Source organism: Solea solea, chromosome 19 (assembly GCF_958295425.1).
Source record: "Solea solea chromosome 19, fSolSol10.1, whole genome shotgun sequence".
NCBI lineage: Eukaryota > Metazoa > Chordata > Actinopteri > Pleuronectiformes > Soleidae > Solea > Solea solea.
In genome coordinates, this window is record NC_081152.1 from 18,977,989 (window position 1) to 19,004,673 (window position 26,685).

The 26,685-nt window shown below is 41.3% G+C and overlaps 4 protein-coding genes and 1 long non-coding RNA gene across 8 annotated transcripts; 1 reads left to right on the forward strand and 4 right to left on the reverse strand.

Moving 5' to 3' along the window:
• Nucleotides 1-748: 748 nt before the first annotated feature.
• Nucleotides 749-13,631, reverse strand: ythdc2 (YTH domain containing 2). Of its 2 annotated transcripts, XM_058616595.1 has the most exons (29): nt 13,485-13,631; nt 12,720-12,864; nt 12,537-12,627; nt 12,181-12,371; nt 11,875-12,077; nt 11,635-11,801; nt 11,264-11,366; nt 10,998-11,154; nt 10,618-10,725; nt 10,345-10,493; nt 9,995-10,118; nt 9,660-9,786; nt 9,495-9,560; nt 8,465-8,586; nt 7,502-7,598; nt 7,330-7,417; nt 6,901-6,981; nt 6,733-6,815; nt 6,548-6,653; nt 5,770-5,886; nt 5,345-5,617; nt 4,664-4,790; nt 4,040-4,233; nt 3,731-3,920; nt 3,554-3,657; nt 3,330-3,449; nt 2,557-2,714; nt 2,153-2,288; nt 749-1,422 (listed from the first exon to the last, which is right to left on the reverse strand). In XM_058616595.1, exons 2-29 carry the CDS (start codon nt 12,856-12,858, stop codon nt 1,366-1,368), a joined length of 3,678 nt encoding a protein of 1,225 aa, XP_058472578.1. In that variant the 5' UTR covers nt 12,859-12,864; nt 13,485-13,631; the 3' UTR covers nt 749-1,365. The 2 variants fall into 2 exon arrangements, with proteins under 2 accessions (XP_058472578.1, XP_058472579.1); XM_058616596.1 differs by lacking the exon at nt 3,330-3,449.
• Nucleotides 13,632-14,285: 654 nt separating this feature from the next.
• On the reverse strand, nt 14,286-18,555 carry psmb10 (proteasome 20S subunit beta 10). 2 transcript variants are annotated; one of them, XM_058617836.1, is made up of 9 exons: nt 18,488-18,555; nt 16,515-16,619; nt 16,243-16,336; nt 16,059-16,156; nt 15,490-15,630; nt 15,294-15,409; nt 15,122-15,180; nt 14,745-14,896; nt 14,286-14,494 (listed from the first exon to the last, which is right to left on the reverse strand). In XM_058617836.1, exons 2-9 carry the CDS (start codon nt 16,577-16,579, stop codon nt 14,383-14,385), a joined length of 837 nt encoding a protein of 278 aa, XP_058473819.1. In that variant the 5' UTR covers nt 16,580-16,619; nt 18,488-18,555; the 3' UTR covers nt 14,286-14,382. The 2 variants fall into 2 exon arrangements, with proteins under 2 accessions (XP_058473819.1, XP_058473818.1); XM_058617835.1 differs by lacking the exon at nt 18,488-18,555 and having other exon boundaries at nt 16,515-16,707.
• Nucleotides 17,321-23,114, forward strand: ndor1 (NADPH dependent diflavin oxidoreductase 1). 2 transcript variants are annotated; one of them, XM_058617833.1, is made up of 15 exons: nt 17,321-17,451; nt 18,323-18,462; nt 18,546-18,623; nt 18,744-18,841; nt 19,053-19,151; nt 19,244-19,345; nt 19,429-19,632; nt 19,778-19,905; nt 20,032-20,243; nt 20,354-20,461; nt 20,893-21,007; nt 21,133-21,279; nt 21,376-21,494; nt 21,804-21,898; nt 22,584-23,114. In XM_058617833.1, exons 2-15 carry the CDS (start codon nt 18,328-18,330, stop codon nt 22,726-22,728), a joined length of 1,785 nt encoding a protein of 594 aa, XP_058473816.1. In that variant the 5' UTR covers nt 17,321-17,451; nt 18,323-18,327; the 3' UTR covers nt 22,729-23,114. The 2 variants fall into 2 exon arrangements, with proteins under 2 accessions (XP_058473816.1, XP_058473817.1); XM_058617834.1 differs by having other exon boundaries at nt 18,756-18,841.
• LOC131446543 (uncharacterized) lies at nt 18,790-20,760 on the reverse strand. Its single transcript, XR_009233937.1, has 3 exons — nt 20,326-20,760; nt 19,010-20,259; nt 18,790-18,878 (listed from the first exon to the last, which is right to left on the reverse strand). It is a non-coding gene; the product is annotated as an uncharacterized LOC131446543 (long non-coding RNA).
• Nucleotides 23,115-23,429: 315 nt separating the features above from the next.
• On the reverse strand, nt 23,430-26,181 carry ntmt1 (N-terminal Xaa-Pro-Lys N-methyltransferase 1). The gene is made up of 4 exons (XM_058617837.1): nt 26,067-26,181; nt 24,854-25,013; nt 24,125-24,377; nt 23,430-24,046 (listed from the first exon to the last, which is right to left on the reverse strand). Exons 2-4 carry the CDS (start codon nt 25,010-25,012, stop codon nt 23,790-23,792), a joined length of 669 nt encoding a protein of 222 aa, XP_058473820.1. The 5' UTR covers nt 25,013; nt 26,067-26,181; the 3' UTR covers nt 23,430-23,789.
• Nucleotides 26,182-26,685: the final 504 nt, after the last annotated feature.

Here is a 26,685-nt window from a genome sequence, read left to right on the forward strand (position 1 = left end):
GAGAAATTAAATGAGCATAGAAATAAAATTGAAAACAAGTGAAAAAAAGACAACACGTGACTTATTTAAGATATAACCTGAGCAGGTGGAGCTGGTTTTGTATAGATACACTACTACACACACACACACACACCCATATCTACATAGTTCATCTGTGGAAAAGATCAGAGACTGTCAGCTGTTCTCGTTCTGTTTTTGAGGAACACGACGAGTGCAGTAAAGCAACAGGTGGCGACGACGTGTGGATCTAGAGACATCTGACAAGACAGACGCACACAGGAATATGTAAAAATGAACACTGAAATTATTGACTCAAGAGTACAATTCATCATAAAAATCCATTTTACAAGCCTGGAACAGATCTGTACACAGCAGCCACTTTATTAGGTACACAGAGAGTTGCAGTAGTTTTTCCCAGTGAGATCTTCTGCCACTGTAGCTTCTCTGTTTCAAGGTTTGACGACTTGTACGTTCAGAGATGATCTTCTTCATAACATCTGAAGTGATTATTTTAAACCAGCCTGGTCATTCTCCTCTGACCTGTGGCATCAACATGGCAGAAGACTGATTAACGTGACTTAATCATGTATGTATATCCACTGTCTTCTCTGATGGATCGCCTATCGTCTGACAGTCAAAATACTGATTAAATTACTCATTTTATTCAGCTGAGCTTTGGTGTGTTAAGTCTTCAGTGCGACTTGTAAAAAAAACAGACAATGACTCGTCTCCAGAGGACGTGTGGCTGTTTTGTTTTTTAGGGTTGACATTTATTTGTGTCTGGTCATCAACACAATCACACAGCGGCATGTCAACTAACTCCAACAGTCCAAACTTCACCTCCTCACCACACCACTGAACAAACAAAACAAGTGCTGGTGTTTGTCCGGCAGAGCCAGACAGACACACTCAACACGTCACACAACGTCTACAGCGATTCCAACAAGTGACGACACAAACGGAACAGTTTAAAACGTAACAGCTAAAGTGTGAAAAAAAACCTCAGGTGAAAGTAAAACACACGATTTGAAGTGTGTCCTTACACTGATTCAGACTGAACAAGTCACTCAACAAGTGGGTCATGACATAATGTCATCATGTACAGTAGATTCCTATTAGTTTAGTTTTTGTGTAGAATTTTGTGTAGAGTTTATCCTCTTTCTTTTTTTTTTACGTAACATGGCTGTTTACAATTAATAATCTACACAGATTACATTGTAATTAACTGGAGCTGCTGCTGTTAACGTAGAGCGTAGCACAGATAAAGGTCCTTTTTTTGCGTCCGTGTTCTCAGAAGACTTCAGATCTGACAGGAGGACGGAGCAGCTCAGCTCGCCCTCTGCTGGCAGATAATCTCAGGGGTCATCACAGGGTCCAGGGGCTGATTTCTGATGACGGCTGCTGCTCGTCTTCTGTCAGCACCTGAGGAGACGTCGGAATGACAGTCCACTCGTTATCCTGCGCTCATGTGTTCAGCTCTTTAAGGTCCAGTGTGTGGCATTTGTGACAGTTTACAGGCAGAAATTAAATCTATATGAACCATGAGTGGGTTCGTATAAGTGAATAATCACTTTAAAGCTCCAGTGTGCAACTTCTGTTGTACATTGAAGACACTAAGGCTGCCCTGCCTTAGTGCCTTAGAAGGCTGCCCTGCCTGTGGCCAGGTGAGCCCATGGCCAAGTGGAAAGGGAACTTGGCTTGTAACCGGAGGGTTGCCGGTTCAAATCCTCACCAGGCCAAAAGGCCTGGGGTACTCCTGAGCAAGGTATCCAACCCCCATTGCTCCCCGGGCACTACTCAGTGTGGTAGCCCACTGCTCCTAATTCTAGGATGGGTCAAATGCAGAGGAATAATTTCCCTAAATGGATTAATAAAATAAAAAACTTCTGAAGGTGTTTTCTTGAAAGTTTCTCAGCAATTATGACCTCAAGCTTGAAAACAAGCTGTAGTTAAAAACACTGACCTTCTGCAATTCATGTGTTCAATTCAACTAGAAACCTAATATACAAACAATAAGCATAAACGTTTAGTTTTTAAGTTTTAAGAGTGGATATTTTATCTGTTTTTTTACCCAAGTATCTTCTTTAATTTAATCTGGAAAGCACTTTGGACTCTGAAAAGTGTGGCGTGTGACTAAAATAAAAGTGAATACCTTCTCTGAGGTGGACGGACTCCTGGAGGTCAGAGAGCAGGACGTCCAGAGGTAGTCAGAGAGTCGACGTGTGGGCAGTGAGGCGTCGTCTCTGCTGAGGATTCTCCTCTGGACCAGACCTGAGGCTGCTGGACTCCTGCGTGACACGCAAGGAAGGAAGTCAAGCACCAGCTCACACCAGCAGAGGGAACCAAACCTTTATTCCTCACAAATCTACATTCTACTGGGCAAGGATTAGAAGATATGGAGGAAGTCTGTGTCTTGGATGGATTGTGGGAGACAGAGAGAGTTCTATAGTCGTAGATCTACTCAAGGCTAAAGGCTCTGGATCCTGTGGCTATAAATCTAGCAGGAGGAACAGTGAACAGGGACATGAATTATCAGAGCATCGGTGATGACGACACCTGTCAGGGGTGGAGCTGCTGGCTCTCTGGTGGCTGCTGCTGCTGTCAGGGCTGTTCACGGGAGTCAGAGACAAATCTCCTAATGTCATTGGCCAGGGCCGCTGTCCGATCCCTGTGGGCTGCTGCAGGCCGCCGCCCCGCTCCTCTTCTGTCAGCACCTGAGAGACAAAGTCAGAGTCATAGTCAACATTTCTCCACAGAGAAAATCTATGATTTTTCATGGCTTTCAGATGTTGTTGAGCCACTGCTGCATCACTAAGTTCAAATGTGTTGTTGTATGATGGTATGATTGAAATCCATTGTTCAGTTTTATCTCAGTCACACTGAGAAGCTTTCCTGTGAGAAAAAGCTGCCTAACAGTGAGATAAAGTAGTGAATATATTCTTAGGAAAGTGTAGATTTAAACCACACGTCCAGTGACTAAAATCTGTTTTTCAAAACAACATAACACCACTTTTTTTTGATGGTCAAAGAGGACATGATACAGGCTAAGCTGCACTCACAGAGCCCTTTGCTGGACAATTTTGTGATTTCTTAGTCTAAAGCACTTTCAGGCAACATATTTTGAACTTGAATGGTTGAAATTTCTGACCCAAATTTAAACAAATACCCAGATTTTGGATAAAAAGCAACAGCTCTGACTTTATACCAGCACCTCACACAAACAAACTCAAAAAAACAAAACTATCATTTTAAGATCATGAGGAATACTTGAAAATAAAAGAGAGTCAGTAATTCATGACCCAATTCTTAAAAAGACTGTGATGACATACAGACACCAGGATCTGGAGGATGGTCTCCTCTCTTTGAGTGTACACCTTTGAAGGCCAGCGGACCCTCTTGACAAACAAACTTTGCCACATCTGCTTCAGTTTGAACACGAGTCCTGCAGCCTGAACATGGCAGACAGAAGTGATCATGAACAAAACAAAAGTCCATAAATCATCATTCTCTGACGCCGAGTTGTAACTGTTGTAAAACAACAGACTGCCCTCACCTCTGGGTCACAGTAGAAGGTGAGCCACTTGTCCACACTCATCTCAGCCATCTCCTCTGTGTCACTGTCGCTGTCGTCATGCCGACTGTCTGAACGAGAGGAACCTGAAAACATCGCTGTGTTAACCACATCACCGCCACGCATATTTTACAATGTACAAATGTTGTTTAATTTTACCAGCTGGTCTGGGTACAGCATATTCCAGCAGAGGAGAACTGGGTAACATGGCACGACCTGCAAATATGGCCACAGTGATGGGAGTCACCAGCGAGCAGCAGCGGACAGTGGCCTTCCTCTTTCCTCGACACATCTCATCGTAAATGAGCCAGGTGGTGGGAAACACCTCGCCTGATTTCACCGAGTTGATCTGAAGAGCAAAAAACAACCACATACAAAAAGACAAAATGTTCATATGTGTGTGTGTGTGTGTGTGTGCAAGCCAGTCACAGACGACAGATGATATACTGTATATGTGTGTTTTCTCACCTCCCTGAACTGGTTGAGCACAGACGTGGGATGGAAGTGGACCTTCCTGTCTGTGCTGCTGGAGGACGCTGAGGTGTCCATATGGACCATGTTTGGATACATGCCGGCCACCAGCGCCGCCTTCACCACGGCCCAGTTCTCAGAGTTCTGGTTCAGTTCATGGATGTTGCTGCTTCCGCGAGGACGCACGAATCCTGGGCAACAAACACGACTTTTCACGTTGCGTCTAAAAGCTGCAGTGCGTAAACTTTCAGGGATTTGTGAGTTTGTTTGCTGCGTCCTTCATTTGAGAAAGAGCTGTCAAGCAAAACTATCAGACGTGCCTGAGGGAGTGTTTGTGTGTATACAGCAGCAGTGCAGGAGTGGGTGGGCAAAAGTAGCAGTTATCCCTTAAAACCGGGGTTTTTTGAGCAGAAGAATTCACTTTTAAAAGTTTTCGTGGACACTTTTTTCACATTGTGTAAAATGGTTTGAATATAACTGACATATCTTCAAGGTTAAAAGAGTTTTTCTTAGCTGCAGCTTCACAGTTGTGATAATGACATGACGAGTCTCTCTCTCACTCTCACATACACACACACAGACACACTTGTGAATGAATATGAAATAAAAAGAGAAACTGACCAATAGCACGGAGTTGTCCCAGCAGCTGCACCCGCAGGTCAAATATCATCTCCATGGTGGACTGGGACAGGAAGTTCTTCTCACAGAAGGATTTCTCTCCTCCTTCACGGCGAGCTCTCTGCCAAGCCTTAAGCCACAAACATGGAGGAACAACACGCCGTGACTTTTACCTGCTTCAGCCTCATCTTATTTTAATAAAGACTCTTTTCTGGTCTGTGCTGGGTTTTACAAAACCTCTACATAAGGCATAATTTGTCTCTCTGTCCTGTCCATGTTTTGAGGATCCCCTTTACACCAAACCTCAAATCCACCACTTACTCAGCATGAAGCTCAGGTTACATGGCACTCTACCGGGATCAGAAATTAGCAGGTGCTCCAGGAAAAGTGCAGATTAAATGACATGTCAAATATTATTAAAATTATTTTTTAATGCCTCCATAAAATATAAAAAGTGAACTATTGCAAAGCCAGAGTTGAAAAAGGCCAGCTAAGGATCTGTAGCTAAGATCTCCTGCCTCTTCTTCCTTCACAAAGTCGTACATGTGAAACCCATCTGTGCCCTGATAGAAGAAACACGATATTTTCCAACATTTGATAAAAACCACCCTGGAATTGATCCAAAATGCCCCCGAAACATGTTTCACAAGAGCAAAAAATTTTCCTGCCATGAACTCCACCCACCTGGAAGGCTCGGAGCAGAGCCATGTGGTCGCTGAGGCTGCAGGACGAGAAACGCCTGCGACACTGCAGAGCGACGGTTTTCTCGCGGCCCTGCTTGGGGAGGACGAAGGGGTCGCGGTAGGCCAGCGCGCACACGATGGTCAGGACGGGGTCCAGACACTTGAGCGCCACGGAGCTCAGCACCATCTTCCCCAGGTGAGGCTCGATGGATATGTCGGCCAGGTAGCAGCCCAGATATGTCAGGTCTTCATCCTGGTCCATGGCGTCTATCGCCTGAGGAAAAAAGCATTTGTAGAAAAAGAGAAACATTTACAATTAGATTTTTCTTTCTGTTTTTCATCTTGAATTCTGATTTTTATAAACAATATATGACAAACACAACACTTCAGTGTATCTGTAATTAACATCTGTGTTAGTGCTTGTACCTTCAGCCTGTGCACAGTTTTGCTGACGGCGTCTGCATGAGGAGGCTGTGGAGTCTTGGACAGGAAGTCGGACACTGGACAAGAGGGAACCAGCAGCTTGGTTTGCAGACACAATCCCTAAACACACACCATGACACACTTTTACAATTGTACGATTGATTCCAAGCAAATGTTTCCTTGTGTTCCAGTTTGTGACATGAGAGGCAACGTGTTTGTAAAACTTTTATTTCATTTGTACAATTCAAGAACATCTGTTAATCCTATTTCTGTTTCAAGAGGCTCTCCACATTTATGTTTCAGCTGTAAACAGAGTTATATAACTGCACTGCCATTTTTATTAACTTTTTATAAAACCTGTATTTCTTGGAATAAACATGGCTCAATTTCCTCCTCCTCCTGGTGGCAAAAAAAAACTCAGTTTCAACGGAAGGCTATGGGCAAATAAGTTTCTTCTTTTCTATTGATTTATAACGTCTGTAACATGTTTTCCTGAAGAGTTAATGGTCTAAGTCACTAGTTTCAGTTCTTCTTCATTAGAACATGATGATTTTGCAAATTATCTTCACATTTAGAAGAAAACGGGCAACAAAGCGCGGACAAATCATGAAACTTGTTTTCAAACCATAAAAAAATCATGCTGTGGGTCGAGAAGTGCTCAGACCTGAGCGTAAAGCTACACTTTTATATAATCAGTTAATATTATCGTAGTATTTTAAACAGAAATTGTCTTTTATCAGAGTCAAAGAAAACGAAAAGGAACATATGTGTGAGTCTCTACCTGCAGTGGCATCTGCAGCAGCTGTGGAATCTTGAAATCCACCATGTTGTTTAACCTGTGGCGACTGAAGAGGTGGAAACAGATCCCTGGTCTACAGCGTCCGGCTCTGACAACACATCACACACACACACAATATAGACACTTCACATGATTCATATATATCCCGTTTGTGTTGTTTATGTCACCTTCCCTTCCTCTGCAGAGCGCTGGCTTTGGAAATCCAAAGCGTCTTCAACATGGACACATGACTGATGCTGTCAAAGGACGTCTACAACAGGAATAAAAGCACATTATTTCCTCACTGATCACATCGTCGTCTCACTTTAATTATAACTCATCAGCGGTGACTCGACCTCTTTGATTTTTCCTGAATCGATAACAAACACCACGTCGCTGATGGTGATGCTGGTCTCGGCGATGTTAGTGGAAAGAATCTGAGAGGGACAAAATGACCAGTTTGAGTTTATTTCAAGGGAAAATGATATGTAATATGTGTGTATGAAGTACTGACACACAGTTTGCATGCTGTTCAGTCAGGAACAGGAAATGCAATTAGACGTAGAGTTGAAGTTTTTGAAAGCTGTAAGACTCTGATCTAGAATTTAGGTGGAGGTGGCAATGCTCTGCCAGCAGCTGCGGTATGAGGCAGCAATGATGTGGCGAGAAACGAGTGGGTGTGACTGGAGACTGGACAAGGCTTTATTTAAAGTCCACATTTTAAATTTTGACCAATAAGGACACGGGTGTGGGACTCGGCTGGTGAGTGAGTATCTCAGACTCACAATCTTCCTGACTCCAGGTGGAGAAGCATCCATCACTGTTTTGTGATCCAGAGTCTGTGTGTCTGAATATACAGAGAACATCTGGAACCTGAAACACACACACCCAACAAAGCTCTGTCAAAAACACACCACACACAGGATCCTGCTTTTATGTACAGTTTACTCATGTTACCTCTCAGCAATGGCGACAAATCTTTGGTCTTCACGCTGGATGCGGTACTTTAGAGACACAATGTGAGAGTAATCTGCTACAAAGATCAGCACAGATCCTGAAGACACACACAAATTGTAATCCAGATTATTGGTCCATACACTGTAAAATCATTAACTGACATGTTCACACGATGATGTGGTTGTGTGTATCTTCTAAAGATCACTGTTGAGCTGACTCTCAGGATAGGTCTGAAAGAACTACACTTCCCAGAGTTCACCAGCAGCAGCAAACTGACCACCTGTCACCTGATCAGTCATTCTCACTGATTTGGAGCACCTGGGGAGACACTGAGGGACTCCTTTATTCAGTCAAACAAACTTCAGAGAGAAGACCTCAAGTTCACTCATAGGTTCAGTCCAAAGACGCCAATGGTCGGTGAAATATTTTATTTACTTTCATGGTGTTTGAAATGCTGCTTAAAATGTTTAAGTTTTATGTTTAACTACTGTGTAGATTGCCTGAAAAACACATTGCAGCACTGACTGCATTGATTTATGTTAAATGGGTTTTTGCTGAAACAATATTTCATTGTGAGTTAGGAAAATTAATGGTATAAAGATACAAAAGGATAGTAAAAAGTTAAATGTTAAAACTTTATTAAAAAAATTGGAAAATGGATGAAATTAGATTTTCTTTATTTTTTTTAAGAGGCTTAAGTGTTTAATCCATTTAAAATGTTAAATCAATATTTAAATTCATATAAAAAGCATTAAAAAAATGTTTAATTAAAATTGTGACTTTTGTTTCTGTCTTTCAAGGTTTACAACCTAATTTACTGACCAGACCAAGGTTTACAACCTAATTTACTGACCAGACCAATCAACTGACAAAGCCAAAAGGAAAATAAAAATGATTGAGTCGGAAATTGGAGTTGTCCTTGTGTACTTTGGATGTTGAACAAGAGGAGGACTTGACAATCACCGTCACAGGTGGTGGAGCAAATGTAGTGGAGGAGATCCATGATGAGGTCCAGCTCCTGCTCTTCACTGCTCAGTTCTGACCGTCCACACTGATCTTCCAATACGCTCAACTGTCTCAAAGGACTGCACAACAGACATATTCAGTACATCTTCACGTACACCCCTTTACACCAAAGTCCATATGGAAAATCAGCTATTTTAGCTCAGTAGGGAAACAGGAGCTGCTGTTTCCTGCTGTCCCATTAGGTAAGTTTGTGTGATTGGAGTAAATCTGAACAGAGAATTTCAAACATTTAAAAACATTTAAGATAACACATTTGAACTTATTATTGGAGGCTGTGGTAGACCAGCAGCCTCCATGTCCCTGCAGGCTAAAAATGCTCTTTTTCTGTATGGACTTTGGTGTGACACAAACTTCTGTTTTCTGGTTCACTTTAAATAAGCATAGTTTTATATTTACCACAATAATATGGCAAAATAAATTCACTTTTTTATGAGAATAACAGTGACAATAGTTTCTTATTACAAATGGAAAACTTCTTAAAATGATGTGCAGTTATTTTAAGGGACTATATGAAATGATGGGTGCTGACAATTTGAGGCTTGACTTCTTTCTCAAAGGACCACATCCATTTAAATGAATGTAAAGACAGAGGATATAACATGTTCTAAACAAGCTTTTATTTCACTGGGAGCTTTCCGTTCCATCTGAAAAGACAGACAACAGAAATCCATTGAACAGTGTCTATGTTCTTAAATTGTTACTGCGACCACAACTCCTGCACTTTGTTTGTCTAGTTGTACTCTTGTATTTCAGTGTTTGTATTTTAGTTGCTGCCTTCCTGTTTTTTAGTTAACTATGATGTGTGCTGCTGCCTTTCTTGGCCAGGTCACCCTTGTGAAAGAGATCTTGATCTCAATGGGTCTTTTATCTGGTTAAATAAAGGTTAAATAAAAATAAATTCTTAATAAACACTTAATGACAGAATAAGAAGAAAAACTAAACTGTCTGAGGTAAAGGTAAGACTCACAACGAGGCCTGCAGGAGATCCACTGCATCTGGATGTTGGCAGCTTCTGGCAAAGTCTAAAGCTGTCCTAGAATGAGACGACATTCAAAGCTCTTTTTCTACTTCTACTCACAAGGACAGGAAAACAAAGTGAAAATTCAGAGAAAATCAGAGCCTAACGTCGTACCATCCATTAGTCGCCTTAATAGTGATGTCAGCTCCCATGATGAGCAGCTGCTCCATCTGCATCACAAGTCCTCGACTGGCTGCCACCATCAGAGGTGTGGCCCCCATCTCACTGTGTGCGTAATCCACTATGTACAAAAACAAGAACTGTTAGAGGATCCATGTTCTGATTTCTATCTTATTCTTGATTCAAGACCTGTCAAAATGTCCATTCAATCTTTTGTTCAGCCCTAAATAAAGTATTTCTATTCTTTATTTTTGTTTTTATGTTGGCCTGTATAAATGAAAACAATTGAACATAAAGTAAGAGCTCTCATCGACCTCCGACCTTCGTACCGTGCACATTTTTGTAGAGGATGAGGTCAAACAGCCGATTGAAAGAATCCAGGTCTTCACTGAAGAAACTGTTAGAGATGCACAAGTCCATCTCCTGCTCCGGCTGCTCAGAGTCGTTCTCCATCTGTGACACACAGTCACACACTCTGACTGAATGAACTCACCTTCACTTCACATGTCATTGTAAAAGGTTTCACTGGATTTTACAAACAAAATATTCACGTTGAGTAGAGCAGCTTATTTACTGAAAAACTTAGTAAAGTAAAACTCAGATCACAGAAATGTAAGACTCAAGGAGAATTCTGTTACTGAAGCTGTTCTGATATCTGTGTGTGTGTGTGTTTGTTTACCTGCCTGGTGACGGTGCTGTCCTCTCTGTCCAGCGGACTGCCGTCCTGGAGGAAGTCTGGGACAGACTCAAGGCTCCTCTGTTTCCCGCCATGGCCATCGTTCTCTGCTGCTTTACACCACTTAGTCAGACACGTCTGCTGCTTCTCTTCTGACAACCGAACCAGAGCACGTCACACACACGCAAACAAACACCAGTGAGATCATTTGTTCATCTGTTCCGTCAGTCCGACTCAATATAATGATCCATGTTTTTTTTTTTAAAAAGCTTGTACTTCTCGATGTCTCGGCCTCATGTTTCCTCGCGTCTTGAATGTTGAAGCCTGTGAGCTTCAGAACGTCCTCCAGAAACAGTTCCTGAACTTCAAACTGTCTTCCTTTGACTAAAGCATAACATATATATACATATATATTATTATTATTATTATTATTATTAATAATAATAATGATTAACATCTATTTTTACTGTAGGAGATCGCAACTTCATCATAAACTGATGCAGCTGGGAAAAACACCTTGCCAGAAGAAGTTGAAGGGTCATTATCCCAATTTTACTCTTAACTGAACACAAACATTGTTTTCTGGACCTGCTTTGTCACAGAGAAGCTAACAAACACAAAAGTAGAAGATGCTAATATGGACTAATGGGACTTACTGTGAATAACGGGGCAGGAGTCAAAGTACTGATGGAACAGGTCTACGTTCAGAGCTGCACTGGACAGGATCAGCTTCAGTGTGGGGATCTGCTCAAGAATACTCCACATCTTTGTGAGCAGAACGTCGGTGAGACCGTCACGCTCATCCACATCGTCCTGTTTTTTACACAGTGTGTGTTTTTTTTTTTGTTTTTTTAAATGTGAGTGAAAAACAGAAGCCACACCGGACGAGTAATGAGTTAAGATTTGCTGATTTGATGCTCACCATGACGACATGCGTGACAGTTTTCAGGCTGGAATCTCCCGTCATCAGAGTTCTCAGTAACACTCCGTGGGTGCAAAAGGTCAGCAGTGTCTTGGGAGAAATCCTGCGTTTTCAAATGCAACTGGTACAAGTCACTTGTACACCAAATTCACAAATTAAAACAGGTGAATTTACTGAAGGAGGCAGCGGAAGATCAACAGATCCCGAGTGCTGTGATGTGAAATCGCTGATTTTCTGTGGTCTGTTTTTTGCAGGACAGCGAGTGGTTTAAATGACACATACTTCAGATGACGACAAACAAAATATTCATTAGGGCTTTAATCAAGGACAGAATCAATGTCTAAATACTGTTGGTGCTGTTGGTGTCCGACCTGTTCTCCAGTCTGATGTGATAGCCCACAGTCTGGCCCACACTCTCTCCTCTCTCTGCTGCCACTCTCTCAGCCAGGGAAATAACGGCCAGGCGCCTGGGCTGAGTGCAGAACATCCGGCAGGCCTCACGTCTCATGTGGCAGTCATCCAGCAGGAACTGTGGGATCTGTGGGTTCAACATCTATTATCAACTACAATTCTCTAAACCAGCCTCGCGCTCTCTATGTTGTTGGGCTCACCTGTGTGGTTTTCCCGGAGCCAGTCTCTCCCACCACCATCAACACCCTGTTAGTTCTGATGAGCTGAACGATCTCCTCCTGATATCCATGAACTGGCAGGGAGCATCGAAAGCTGTCCAGTTCTGATGGATTCCTCTTATTGGGCACCAAGGGAAGGCTGCTGTGTAAGAATCCGGTGGGTCTGAATTTGTCGCGACTGTTGTCTGAGAGAAGAGAGGAAGAATATTACATGAAACAACAGATCCATGTGGGATTAAGACACCACATATTTAAATATGTCATTAAAGTGAGGTAACTGACACTCACCAGTCTGTACAGGCACATATGTGCCACTTTCAGTATTGAACTGAATGTCCATGTCTTCTTTATACCTGGTGGGAAACCTCTGAAGGAGAGACTGGATGAACTGTAAAGACTTGTGAGAGATGGGGAGGGGAGTGGACGTCTTGTCTCCACTCTCATTCTTCCAGACGACGAGGAAGCGTTTAGGTCCTTTCCTGAAAAAGAGAGACAGAAATGTTTCCCTCTTGTGTTCTTTTGGGTCTGTAAATCAAAGTCACACCAACTGAACCACTAACCCAAAGAGGAATTAATGTATTATCATGAATTTGGCAATGAATAAATTGTAAAATGTACAATGAACAGCTGATGGGGAAACATACTCTTTGCTCTTCGAAACATAACCTAGAGACTGAGCCATTCGATGAATGTATGTCCTCTCAGTACCAGAGAAGCAGGAGGGAAATTCCACCTCTGTTTGTGCAGAAAAGCAGCAATAATTACATTATTAAGGGTTTATCGTCACTGTAGATAATTTATATATATGTACATACAGATGAAGATACCTCTCTCATCACTGGAAGCGAACCTCTCCAGACAGAGCTTCACCGCTAACTTGAAATGCTCATCCACTAGATGTTCGTCTGGCTGTGACATGCTCTGGTTCATGGTTGGTTCTTGTGACGCTGCACTGCTGGTCTGCATGTTGAACTGCAACACAGCAACACTATTATAGACAACAACTCTATAAAAATCAGTCATAACAAGGCAAACTAGCCAAGGAATAATACAATGATTGGTTTGTAATTATGAACTTTTCTTATCAATATTGTTAGGTTGCTTATGTCAATTTGTGAGCAATTTATTGATGAATTAGTACTTATTTTATTTTTTAAATGTTTTAAATGTACTGATTTTCCATGTAATTTACTCTTATTAGTAGATTCATAAATACACTACATGACACATGTGTTAGTGTATATTATCCTTGCTATGCTTTGTCAATATTTATGTAAAATACGAGATCAAATAATAAAAAAAAACAGTGAAATCACCATACACTCGGTTCTTTGTGGGCGCCATCTTGAGTACTTACGTGCACGTACATGCACGTGCTGTTTCAACAGGTTTAACAGAAACAACATGGGCGGGAAGAGAAAGTTAACATTTCAATTCTATCCTCTCTAATTACTGATAAATAAATACTAATATTTTATATTTTTCCACTTAGTGACAGAGACATAACTTCTGTAATCCTAGTGTTAGTGTTAGCAATAGCAAAATTAGCCGAGCAGCTAATAAGAAAACGGGTTGTTTTTTGAATATCTTACCTTCTCAAATTATGGTCGTAGATACTGTAGTTTGGTTATTAACCAACTTATAAACTATTAATTTTTAATTTCGTTCCGCAGAATGTTATTTTTTCTGATGCTCGGTGCTCTGCAATCGCAATTAGCGCCGCAACCGCAATACATCCGGTCTCGACCCTTCAGAATAAAATACACATAAAGGGGAAAAAAAACTCATAAAACATCCACGATATTTGTTGGTTGACAGATAACATATTCATCAACACTGCAGGTACATTTTGAATTTTTCGGTAGCTAAATACACGTATCACACTGGTCTTTTTTGAATTAAGCTAACGTTGATAATGTCAACTTCCGGCTAGGTTTCAACTACCAAAATAAAAGCACAGGTTTCTATATCATCTGATTATAACATTTCGGCAAGTTCATAAATTATAGATCATAGTTTTTTAAATTAAAATAAATACAAACTTTCCTCATATATTACTTTAATGCCACTTTTCCGATGTATTCCCTCTTTTGAACAACAACTTTTGAACACATTTATGATGATGAAAAAATGACAAATCAACATAAAACAGTAAATAAGTAAATAAATAAATGGATATGAAAAAGGATATTGATGTTTTTCAGCTGCTCTTCAGTGGGCACTCTGCTCAGCTTATGCTAGCAATATGAACATATGTGTATTTGGCCATCCATGATTAGGTTTTATGACAGGCACTATTGGACGATACCAGCTGTCAATCACAGTGGTTTCCCCTAATATACATATGTGCGGTGCTTGATCAACAAATAATCTGCATAACTCTGATAATTTAATAAACAAGAGGCTTTATTACAAAACTACAACATTAAACTACTCATTAATCATATAATTACGATACATGGACTGGATTTTTATCCAATTTGTCGTCGGTCACTCTGTGTCCATGACCTTTACAGACTCGTCGACCACGTCCAGAGTGAGCGGGGTCACTGTTTTGGTCAGAACGGCTGTGGTGCCGGGTTTGTACCGGTACTGCCCCTCCCTGAAAAACAAAAGAATGCAATTTAGCATACATTTTATGTCATAAAGAAGAGTATTAAGGTAAAATAGCATCAGGTCTCACTGTCCACTTTTCACACAGAGGATTATGAAGATACAGAAAAACTGCAATTCTGCTAAATTCATTGACAAAACACAGTATAGTCTGAGGTTTTCAACAGAATATTGCAGGAGAGGAGAGCTGGAGGAAACATGCCTGTGTCTGAGTTGTGTGGATGTGTACGACAGCTCACCGTTTTCCCTTGACCCCGGGTACATCGTAGCTTCGCAGGTGCTCCACTCCGGCCTCGGTGATGACACACAAGTCCACGTTGCTGCCGGAGCCCAGGTCACAGAAAATCCCTGCAGCGATGGCGTCTCGTACGAGCTGCTTAGCCTCCTTGAGCTGAAAGAGAGAAACGAACTAACAAGTTTATTTTGTATTTTATAAGTGTATTTTGATGTTGCAAGTTTTGTGGTTTTGTTGTTAAATGTTTTCACAGCGGCATTTCCTCAGAATTCTTCCGTCTTTCTTCTCTGTACGTCAGCTGAGACCCTCATGTGGTGGATAAAGCAGTAGAAAATCAATGAATGATGATTTTAATGGGGTTTGGAAAGCAGTCAGACTCACCTCCATGTTTGCTTTGAATCTGTCCTCCAACACTGAGATAGCAGCAGCAGCTCCAGAGCCTGAAACCAGAGACAACAAAAACCCCAGGAAGTTATAGTCATGCTATTATTACTTTTGCTTTACAGCTTGGTCCTGAATCAGTGAAGAGTGAAATGATCACACAGACTCGTACCCAAGGCGAGGAAGGGCAGCTTGTCATAGGAACCATGTGGGAAAACGCTGTACAGCTGAGGCCCAGTCACATCGATTCCTCCGACTATCAGAGACGCACCGATGTTACCCTGGTACCTAAGGAACCACACAAACACTTTTGTTTGTCTGTTTGTTTGTTTGTTGTCAGAGTCATTAAGATTAAACAGAAAACTAACCTGAACAGCATCTGCTTCAGCTGTCGGATTACCATGGCAATGAGGGGCGGCCGCCCGGTATTCAGCATGTGCAGTTCCACGTTGGACGCCATGATCTGTGTGGTGACGTCAGCGTCCGCCGCAACGCCGGCGCCACAGCAGCTACAGAACAAGACAATGGCAGAATTTCAACACAGTGACTTTGTGCTATACTTTAATATTATTATGTCACAAAAAGGGTTAGTTGTTTGACAACAGCAACAGAGGATTGGGAATAAATCTGCTAAAGGTGTTACTTCAAGAGCTCAGTATTTTCTCAGGCGTTACTTGGTATAAAATGTTTGACAACCACTGATGTAGAGAAATAAAACAGTTTATTTTTCTGGTTTGTGAGTCCTCCGTTTGTTGCACTCACAAATCTCACGGCTAGATATCACTAATTCGTGCACAATGACATTTTATTTTATTTTATTTTATTTCATAAGGTGAGTCTTTAGTAAAGTGGCTAACAATTGTCTTGATGTCCACGCTGAAAATTTGCGAGGACAGACAATGAGTGTGGACGATGTCTCTCCTCTGCTTCTACTCACTAGATACTCGGGGCAATGTAATGAATCTTCAGGCAGTTTTTGTCGACCACCACCATGTCGTCTGTGGCCCTGGTGTCTGCTCCTAGGATCACTCCATCCTGAGGAAAGAAGAGCAGAGAGAAGAGTCAAACCACACGTGTCCACTGTGTCCTCCACAGTTACACTCTTGACATCAGGGACTCGCCTTGAAAACAATCCCGGTGATGGTGGTGCCTGTTTTTCTGGCATTGGGAGCTTTGTAGCCGAGTTCTGACAGGCTGGACTCCAGCACAGTGTTCCTGGAAAAATATGATTGAGCATCAGATAGACTCTCCTGTCACTTTGTTAGTAACACTCCAGAGAACCTTCTCACACTGAAGGTCAACAGTAAATGTTAAAAAAGACCCTGTGTGAGGCACATGACTTCTTCCCGAGCTCAGTTTTGTGTCTGTGCAGCAGCAGACAGTGTTTTCTCACCTGCGGCTGTTCTCGAAGCAGAATCCTCCAGCCTGTGGATCACTGGGCTTTAGACTGTGCAGCATCTTTGGACAGAGGACACAGGAGACGAGGACAAGGCTGAATCTGAAATATATAAGTACTATCTGACTCTCTCTGTGTGTGAATGTGTGTCAGCAATTTTCACAAGTTTTTACTTTTACTTTCACTTCTTCAGCACAAGCCTTCCTGTTCTACACTGTAAAAAATAACAACAATGAACTCGACAGTTTTCCTTTTCTGGATTTCCAGCTTCTTAAATGTGAATATTTTCTGGTTTCTTTGCTCCAAATAACAAATGAAAGAAGATCAGATAGTAGAGTAGATCATAATTTCCAGATTTGGTAAACGAGGCAACAATTTTTCAACATTTTCTGACATTTTTAATGACCAAACAAGTTCATGATTTGTCAAGAAAACAATCAACAGATTAATCAGTTATGAAAATAATCATTAGTTTGCTCTCTTTTAACATAATTTATAGGATAAACTGAGAATTATCATATTAAGTGCCATTTCTTAGAGTGTGCTGGACAAACCAGTTCCTGGCTCAGGTGACATGAGTCAAAATAAAAGCCTCAACAAAAAAAGACAAATAATTAATCAGACTTTATGTTGATTATGAGGATTTACTTACAGAACAAACACAGACTGCTCCTTTAATAATACTAATACCAATAATGTGATGTTTGTGTGTTTAGGTTGTTTAAATGACTTTGTGAGGTGATGTTATCTACTTTGTTTATTCCATGATTGTATTTTCAAAATAAGTGTCATAAATTCCTATTTTCTGTGTATGTGCATGAACGCAGCACCAGCAAAGGCGTTGCCGTAAAGTGTGACTTGCGTCAGAGCGGTTTCACTGCGGTGTTCGTTCACCGTGACAGGTTCAGAGTGGTTTAATGAGAGGAGAATAACGGTACGTCACCTAGTCACTGTTGTTTGTCAGCTATATTACACTTTTATTACTCTTGTATTTACAGACACGTACAATTCATTCTTGTCAATAGTTCCTGACTAGCTAACTTGTTAGCCTGTTAGCAATAGCGCCGAGAAGAGTTACGACAGCGACTCACATTCATTGTTTTCCACAAAAATATTTAGCATTGAATAAAAGTTATTTTAAAGATATTTACAGGGTTAAATTATTGTTGTCATTAGTGATTAAGTGCTTGTTTAATAATGAATGAAATACATGTGTGACCTTCAGATAAAATAAGTATAAAGTATCTTATGATAGAGTAAAAAGCATCTTTAATGCTCACTTAATGTAACAAAGTAATACATTTGACAACATTAAACTTTTGAGGATTGAGAAACATTAATCAACATTTTATGGACCAAACAACTCATCGATTAATCAATAAAATATCGTTAGATTAATCGATAATGAAAACCCTTTTGTAAATAAGATTTTATGAATAACTTGTGTACTATGAGATTAACACAACACACAGACTGTGTCTGAGAGCACATTAAGACTGCTATTATTAATCGATGACTAAATTAATAATTGATTAAAAAAAATTCTCTGATATTTCAGCTTCTTTAATGTGAATATTTTCCGATTTTTATGCTCCAGATAAATAAGGATGATTTTTGATTGTTAGACATCTGGCATCATCATTTTCTGACAATTTATGGACCAAAATTGATTGATTATGAAAATAATATGTGGTTGCAGCCCTCGACCACACTCAGTTTATATGTGTTTGTGTGAAAACTACATTAAAAGGTACATTAGGTAAGATTGTTATCATATACTTATACAGTATATCATTTTAATTTAGTCATAATGTCGGAGCCCACTCTCCTGGTTCTGTACGGGAGTCAGACTGGCACGGCTCAGGACACGGCCCAGAGGATTGGACGACAGGCGAAGAGGAAGTGGCTGCAGGTTCAAGTGTTGCCTCTTGACAATTACAATGTGGTGAGTAAAGTTATCGAATAGTTACCGAGAAGGTGAACGCTCCAGCCAGGAGATGACGCTTTGTCCTTCATGTGTCTCTTCAGGCGAACTTGATCTCAGAGTCTCTGGTGGTTTTTGTTTGTGCAACCACCGGTCAGGGAGACGCACCGGACAACATGAAGGTAAAAACACAAACAACTGTAGACCATTAAAAAGTCGACAAAGTATAACAAGGTGGTCGTTTTTGTCTCCTATAAGTTTACCCGTTAAATCCTGTTTTTTCTTTCTGTACATGACTCAAGAACTTCTGGAAGTTTCTCTTCAGGAAATCTTTACCTGCTGGTTCTCTGAGTCGCCTGGATTGTGCTGTACTGGGCCTCGGGGACTCTTCGTATCCAAAGTCAGTCTCTCCACGTTTACACTTATCTTGCTTAAAACTTGCAGGAAAAAAGGCAGACACACACTCAATGTAAATAAGGCGCTTCTTGTGGGAATCTGTTTTTTTCTCCACTTTCTCCATGTTTTGTCAGAGCTTCTCAGTAAAGAGGGCAGTTACCTGTACACTTACCTTTAACTATCCTTTTAATAATCAGAAACGGTTTGATTTAAAGGTTCAACTTTGTGGCTAAGAAGCTCCATAAGCGGCTGCTGCAGCTGGGAGCCAGTCCTCTGCTGCCTGCTGGACTGGCAGACGATCAACACGACCTGGGGTAAGAGGCAGTGTTAGTTCCTGAACATGAAGTGGAAGTTTGTTTTTTCTTCCTCCGAACGTCATATGTTCACGGTCATGTGCTTGAAACAGGGCAGACGCCGTTATTGACCCATGGCTCACATCACTGTGGGAGAAGGTGTTTGCCTTGTACCCGTCTTTAGCTGCCGTGAATCCACTGAGGGAGGATGAACCGTGAGTCTCCACTTTAATTTTAGAAATAAACAGGTTCTCATTCTGGTTTTTTTAGATTTAGATTTGGGGGTTTTATGTTTCAGACTCCCTCCGACGTACACCTTCCACTTCCTGGATGATGTGAAGGAGGAAGCAGACGACAGGTGCAGGATTTCCACCGAACAAACTGTTCCCTCTCAGTCTCAACCCTTTCCTGCCAAACTGGTGTCCAACAGGAGAGTGACCGACACGTCTCACTTCCAGGACGTGAGGCACATCGAGTTCGACATCAGTGGATCCAGGATCCAGTAAGTGAACATCAAAGTTTATTTAAGTGCAATTGTATGAGGTCCTGACACATATACAGGATTGTTTTCCTCCTCCTTTAGTGTGGAAATAGTTGATGTTATAAAGGCTTGAGTTGTCATTATCTGTGATGATGCTGTTGTGCAGGTTCGGTGCTGGTGACGTGGTGATGATGTATCCGTGTAACGCACCTGCAGACGTCCAACAATTCTGCCAACTGCTGAGATTAAATCCTGAGGCGACGTTTGCACTCAGAGCAACAGACAACACTGCAGGTAAGTGTGTGTGGGTTTCCTTGTATTTGTTACCTCTTTACGACCTCGTCAGGACCAGTAGTTCTGTGTGGAATGTAATATTTGTCCAAACTTGATTTCTTTGGAAAAACCTACTCATCTTCTCAGTTCCTGCCAGGCTTCCTCAGCCCTGCACCGTGCGCCACCTGGTGGAGACCTACTTGGACATCGCCGCCGTTCCTCGCCGCTCCTTCTTCGAGCTGCTGTCGACCTTCGCCACCAACGAGCTGGAGCAGGATAAGCTGAAGGAGTTCAGCTCAGCAGAGGGTCAGACTGACCTGCACAGCTACTGCAACCAGCCGCGACGCACGGCACTGGAGGTGACAGCAGAGGGCGCTGCACAACACAGACACAGTATTTTTTTATTTTAAATCTTAAAAGACTGTCTTTTAATGTCCTCACCAAGAATGTGATGCTTGTCTCGCTGCAGGTTTTGACAGATTTCCCTCACACGACAACAGAAATCAAAGCAGACTATCTCCTGGACCTTTTCCCCGAGATCCAGCCCCGCTCCTTCTCCATCGCCTCGTCTCTCAAGGTACCTAAATCATCCTGTGGATGTTCAAACACCTTTTTCCAAGGTCAAATTCAAGCACTTTTCAAGAACTTTCATCGTCCCAAGTCAGGTTTTTCCAGCACCTTACAGATTTGGTAAATAAAATATTTGTAGGAATTCATACATTACATAATCACAATGAGTATTTAATTTTTTCAATGACTTTTAAAGAGATGGTGTAAGGCTATATACGCTGTCAAAATTGTGTTTCATAATATCAGAAAGTTTACATTTACTGTTCTCCACCTTATTCTATTTCTTCATCTACTGTGTGGAGCTGTTTTTATCCAAAATTCAGGCATTCAATACAAATTCAAGCACCTTCAAGGATTTCAAACACCCATATGAACCCTTCTGGAAAGACGTTTTTAGTCCAGTTTGTACTAAACTGGATGTGTTGTGTCTCCACACAGGCTCACCCCAACAGGCTTCAAATCCTGGTCGCTGTCGTCCGCTACAAAACCAAATTGTACAAACCGAGACGAGGTCTCTGCTCCACCTGGTTGGCCTCTCTAGACCCTGCACAAGGTTTTCCACCTCTTCTGACATCATACACATGATAAAGAAGTTACTTAATTCTGATGATCAGTTCACTCACCCAATCAATGATCTGTTGATGCTGTTACACATTCTGACATGTGATGGCGCTGCAGGAGAGGTGTGTGTGCCTCTGTGGGTGAAGAAGGGGAGTCTGAGGTTCCCCACAGACACGGACACGCCGGTGATCATGGTCGGTCCTGGGACTGGTGTGGCACCGTTCAGGTCGGCGTTGCAGGAGAGGAGAGCGGAGGGAAAACCAGGTGAGGTCTTCAACCGCTCCTCTTCCTCATCAGCTGATGATGTCATGTAACAGCTTTGACTCCTCCTCCTCGTTCTCTTTTTTCCCCACTCTTCAGAGAACGTCCTGTTCTTCGGCTGCCGCTCTGAGTCCAAAGATTTTTACTTCAAGTCAGAGTGGGGGACGATGATGGAGGAGGGACACCTGAAGCTCTTCACTGCCTTCTCACGAGATCAGGTCTTTCACACACACACACAAACACACGCTATTCTTCTTAGGACACTGCGTTTGGGCAGCATCATCTCTAACCTTAGCCGTAACCAGATGATGTCTAACACTAACCTTAATCCAAAATATAACCAGTTTTTCATAAATGAGGTTCTTCCTCATTAGGATCAGGTTTTGGTCTTCTGACAAGGTCAATTATTACACATAAAAACACATGTTTTCAAGAACTACTTGTGCTGTAGCAAACAACATTGTCACAATCTCACCTCCTGTTTGTGAGTCATGACATTTGAGTGACATGAACGTTTGTGTTCTCAGGAGGAAAAGGTTTACGTGCAGCACCGTGTGACAGAGAACGCAGAGCTCCTGTGGGACTTGATCGCGAATAAACATTCCTGTTTTTACATTGCTGGGTGAGTCTCAGGTCACAGCACCACACACAAGTGTTTGGTAACTGTGAGCTTCCCCTGTGCAGAGAACCAGCCTGAGACAACAGAGGCTTGATCTCAGTGAACACATGGCTACACAATAATACACCTAATAAAAATCAATGTCGGCTTAGGTCAAAAATATCTAAAAGAGTATGTTTGCAGTCTTATTTTACTGTTACACCATCTTTTCCCATAGGTAACTTAAGTTTGTTTCACCTTGTGAACCACTCACTCTCCCACACCAAATTCCATAGAGAAAATCTGCTATTTTACATCACAGCACACAGGAGTTGTTGATCCACTGCTGCCTCCATCAGTAAATTCAAAGCTGTTATTTTGACACAAACTTAGCAAATAAAGCAGCAGCAAAAACGCTGATTTTCTCCATGGACTTTGGTGTGGGAGAGTGAGCGGTTTACAAACGTCAACTTAATATTGATGCTCGTATTCCACCATTATACAACAGAAAAATCTATTTTTTATGAATTCTAATCATTAAATATTTCATGATAATGATGTTATGATATCAAAATGATGATATTCAACAAGGAAGCAATGATCGGCATACAATAGCAGAACTAATACACCATCAATATCCACTATATTTAAGTGTTTCTGTTTATGTGTCTCACCTCTGCTAATTCTACGTGTTCCGTTATCTACGCAGAAACGCTAAAGAGATGCCGGCCAGTGTGTGCGACGCTTTAAAAGATGTGTTCCGGCAGCAGGGACGCATGTCCACTGAGGACGCCGAGCAGATGTTCGCAGCCATGGAGAAATCGGGACGACTGCAGAGCGAGACGTGGTCGTGATCACGTGACTGAGACTTCATGTTACAAAGAAAGAAGCAGAATAAATGATCAGCAAATAAATTATTTTTTTCTGTTTTTTTTTTATTTAATTGTATATTTCAGTGTGATTTTGACCTTAAAAACCATATAAATATGATCATTTTCACACGTTTCCAGTAAAAGACGCTGCAGACATTCCACTGCCTTGACACAGGACAAATGTTTATATTAAAAAGGGACATAAATGCAGTTCATGTTGATGCTTTTCTGTTTCCAGACTCTGCCATGTAAAAACAGAATTGTTGTATATGATTTAAATATGATGCATCCAAGTCTGAAGAAGCTGTAAACATTGAATTTTGACGTGTGAAATGGACCAATGTCAGTAAACTTGCTCTAAACATGAAGTCACTCCTGAATGGCCTTTTGTTAAATAAACAGGTTTTTGGGGGGGGGAGTTACCATTTTGTATTAAAGGGATAGGTCAGAATTTTTGAAATGTGGTTGTATGAGATACATAAACATAGCGTTTAGAAGTTTTTCATCAGGAAACTGCAGTTTGTCATCTGCTCACCCCCTCCACCAAAGTCCAAATCAGTGTTTTAAGCTCACTGGGAATTGAGGTGCTGATCTACTGCTGCCTCATTTGGTGAGTTTGTGTCACTGAGGTAAATCAAAACAACGGACTTCACTGAAGTGAAAAAAAAAAAAATTGGAGCATTGGATCAACATCTCTTGTGTGTCGTGATTTAAAATCGCTGATTTTTTCTATGGGTTTTGGTGTGGCAGATACGTGTGTCAGTACCTCATGCTACCACACTTCAAATAAACTCAAACTTTCCCTTTAAAATCTGCAGCTGAACTGTTGCCAAGCATGACCTCTGACCTGAGAGACACAAATTTGTCTACCTTGACATGGACAGAAGTCACATGACTGGCGATAACGCACACACTTCACGAACACGTCATTCCAGGAACATCGGAAAGAAACTGCCGACGCGAGAGAAAACGCCACTTCCACATTGGAATCACTCTCTAAACGAGGCGGTGCCACTTCCTGTCACATGTGGGAGGAGCTTCCTCTATCTGAGAGCCAGTGTGTGAACCTGGAAAATTTCTTTAGGGAAGTTCTTTTGTTGCTCCTCGTGGACGATGCGAAGGCCGGCCCTGGCAACCAGACTGTGAACTATGGGCAGGTCGCGGCACATGCTGCTGTCCACCTCGTCGGGGACCACGCCCTCGTATGACACGTTGTCCTTGATGACAATGAGGCCGTTTGGCCGCAGCGCCTTCTGGCAGCGCCGCAGGAACTCCACCAGGTGTTCGTCTGTCAGGTGACCTGAGGGGAGAAGGAACGAAATGTCAGATCTTCAGGTGAATCTTAACGACTCGACATCTGGCCATGCCTCAGACTCACCAATGACCCACTGGATCCAGATGACGTCATAGCGCCCGTTCTCTGGAACAAAGTCCTGCAGGCCACAGCAGAAGTAGTGCCCCACCCTCTTTCCATCCTCTCCCAGGTACGACTTGGCTTTGTCCAGGAACTCCTGTGTCACGTCCACCAGGTCCACGGTTTTGAAGAGCGGCAGCAGCAGACGCTTGGTGATCCTGCCGATGCCAGCGCCGCAGTCCAGAGCGCAACCCGGACTGGTCGCCCCCTCGCCTTCCTTCAGAGACAAGTAATGTAGTTTTTTTTTCTATTGTTATGATTTTTAGTGGCTGCTGTATGTAAACTGCCTGTGATGATCTATGGATTGAACAGTGTTTAAGGTGCAAATTAAATGTATCACCAGACAAAAAGTTAAATAACATAATTGGACATTTGTTTATTGTAAAGAAATGCATCAGTTTTTAATGGAAAGACTTGGAAAGGACAAATATGGCTGATAATCCTTATTTTTGCTTTAGATTTTAGTTCGTCTTTAGGGTTCAGGAAACACCGAGCTGACAGTTAACTGTCATGCCATTGATGACCATCTGAGGGCCACACAATAGCAGCTCATCAGTGGCTTTCTGCCAATTTATCTGGACGTCAGTCAACTCACAGGAGAAAAACCCCATTGACACACAGTGGGGCAAAAACTATTTTTTTCACAATGTGTGAAATGTGGTGATAATTTAGGATATAATTGGATTTTCTTACTCCGAGGAACTTGTGCAGAAATGCTTTGGATCCGTTGAGATCGATGGTGGAGATGGTGCCGTAGCCTCCTAGCATCCCGTCCACTGTGGGGGGAACCTCCTTCCAGTAACCCTCAGCGTTGGAGTAGAAGCTCGCCTCATTCTGTGCGATGTCACCCATCCTGTCAGAGTCCACAGGAAAGGAGTTTTACCCGAACGAAAAGGAACAAGCAAAAATGAAACAAGCAAAGGTGATTTTTATTATTTTCTTTTAGTTTTTCCTAATAAACATATCAACTTGACGACCTTTCAATAGTTTGTATTGGGTTAAATATCACATTTGTATGACATATATTGAAATTACATTTTGTTTAGTGATATCATTTGTTAATTACCATACTATTAAAATGAAAATAACTACCTAAAGCAAAATGGGATTTTAAAGATGTGAATAGTTTCTAATATTGTGCATCATATTTCTTTTTTGAATCGACAAAGACGATCTGTAATAATAGCATTGTTTCAAACTGGGATTTTTATTTGAAAACAGCAGCAGTATATTTATGTGTGTAATTATACATTTCTATATATAGATATATATTCAAACTTCACACTTAGTGTTTTTATCTGTTGCCCAGAGTTTAACGCGCGCACACACACACACACAATGAGGTAGAGATATGTGGCTTCAGTTGGAAGCAGTTCAGCTGTCAGTGACCATTTTAGGACACACACACACACACTCACACACTTCCATGTATTTATAAATATAATCACACACGTAGCACAGGTATTTATTTTGTCAGTTAAACATCATTCAGCTGCCAGGCTTTATAAAACAACGTTTAATTGTGACCGTTAACAGTTAACCATATAATTACTAATAAATGACTCGTATATGTCACCATGACATATTTAATTTAAAGTTAATAAGTTAACTGCACTTAAATTTAACTTAAATGAATATTAAATCTCAGCCTTTAATAAGAGACATTAAACTGCTAAAGTGAGCAGCAGCTACTACTTACACATTTGGTTAATCGTATTTATTTCCTGTAACGTTTTTGAGTTAAATTAACTTGATGCTAAAACGAGGCCCCTGGTCGTGTAGCTTCAGCAGGACTAGCAGCTAGCTACTTAGCAGCGGAGAGCTTCGTTGTTCAGACGGTTACTTTAATTTATTCTATTTTTGAAAGATAAACTTGATCCAAAGTGAACTTTCTACCCGCACTGACCTGGTCTCGTGTCACCTCCTCCTCCTCCTCATCAGCCCGGGTTCTCCGGTATCCGCCGCCGGACCCTGCGTCACTTTCCAATTTGAGACACGGACGACGTCATATCCTTATTTGGTTCAGAGGAGAAGCGGCGGCGGCGACAACAGCTCCCCCTGCTGGTGAGTCACAGCCACTCACCTCTGCCAGGAAACAAACTCATACAGAACAACAGAAATGAATCATGAAAACACAAAACCAAATACACTTAAACTTCTTCATGAGAATATATAAATGTTTTATAGAACATATAACTTATATTCATTATGATTTATTATGATTATGATATTTATTATTATTAAAAGAGAATATAAAAACAAGATCACATCACTTTTACTATATCGAAACTTCTACTTATTGTTGTAATAATAATAATAATAATAATAATAATAATAATAATAATAATAAAATAAAATGGTATATTACAAATATATACACTATAGCTATCTATCTATCTATCTATACAAATCCAACATAGAAAATTAAGTATTAAAAAAAACTGCGCAAACATATTAATATGATATAAAGGTAACACATAACTACATATTTAATTTATCTCATTATCTGTTGTGCTTTAGCTGCA

Bases quoted from the DNA above. Each gene is read 5' to 3' on its own strand.
- psmb10 (XM_058617836.1), bottom strand. From the start codon at position 16,579: ATGCTGCACAGTCTAAAGCCCAGTGATCCACAGGCTGGAGGATTCTGC. The intron at 14,897-15,121 runs GTGAGTCTGACT...TCTCTCTTTCAG, and splicing joins GATTCAAAGCAAACATGGAG to CTCAAGGAGGCTAAGCAGCT. The intron at 14,495-14,744 runs GTGAGCTGTCGT...TTTGTTTTTCAG, and splicing joins CCCGGGGTCAAGGGAAAACG to GGAGGGGCAGTACCGGTACA.
- ntmt1 (XM_058617837.1), bottom strand. From the start codon at position 25,012: ATGGGTGACATCGCACAGAATGAGGCGAGCTTCTACTCCAACGCTGAG. The intron at 24,378-24,853 runs GTAAGAAAATCC...TTGTCTCTGAAG, and splicing joins TTCTGCACAAGTTCCTCGGA to GAAGGCGAGGGGGCGACCAG. The intron at 24,047-24,124 runs GTGAGTCTGAGG...TTCTCCCCTCAG, and splicing joins CTGGATCCAGTGGGTCATTG to GTCACCTGACAGACGAACAC.
- ndor1 (XM_058617833.1), top strand. From the start codon at position 18,328: ATGTCGGAGCCCACTCTCCTGGTTCTGTACGGGAGTCAGACTGGCACG. The intron at 21,280-21,375 runs GTGAGGTCTTCA...CCCACTCTTCAG, and splicing joins GAGAGCGGAGGGAAAACCAG to AGAACGTCCTGTTCTTCGGC. The intron at 21,899-22,583 runs GTGAGTCTCAGG...TTATCTACGCAG, and splicing joins TCCTGTTTTTACATTGCTGG to AAACGCTAAAGAGATGCCGG.
- ythdc2 (XM_058616595.1), bottom strand. From the start codon at position 12,858: ATGCAGACCAGCAGTGCAGCGTCACAAGAACCAACCATGAACCAGAGC. The intron at 10,119-10,344 runs GTAAACAAACAC...TGTGTGTCACAG, and splicing joins ACAGCACCGTCACCAGGCAG to ATGGAGAACGACTCTGAGCA. The intron at 4,791-5,344 runs GTGGGTGGAGTT...TTGTGGCTTAAG, and splicing joins CTCTGCTCCGAGCCTTCCAG to GCTTGGCAGAGAGCTCGCCG.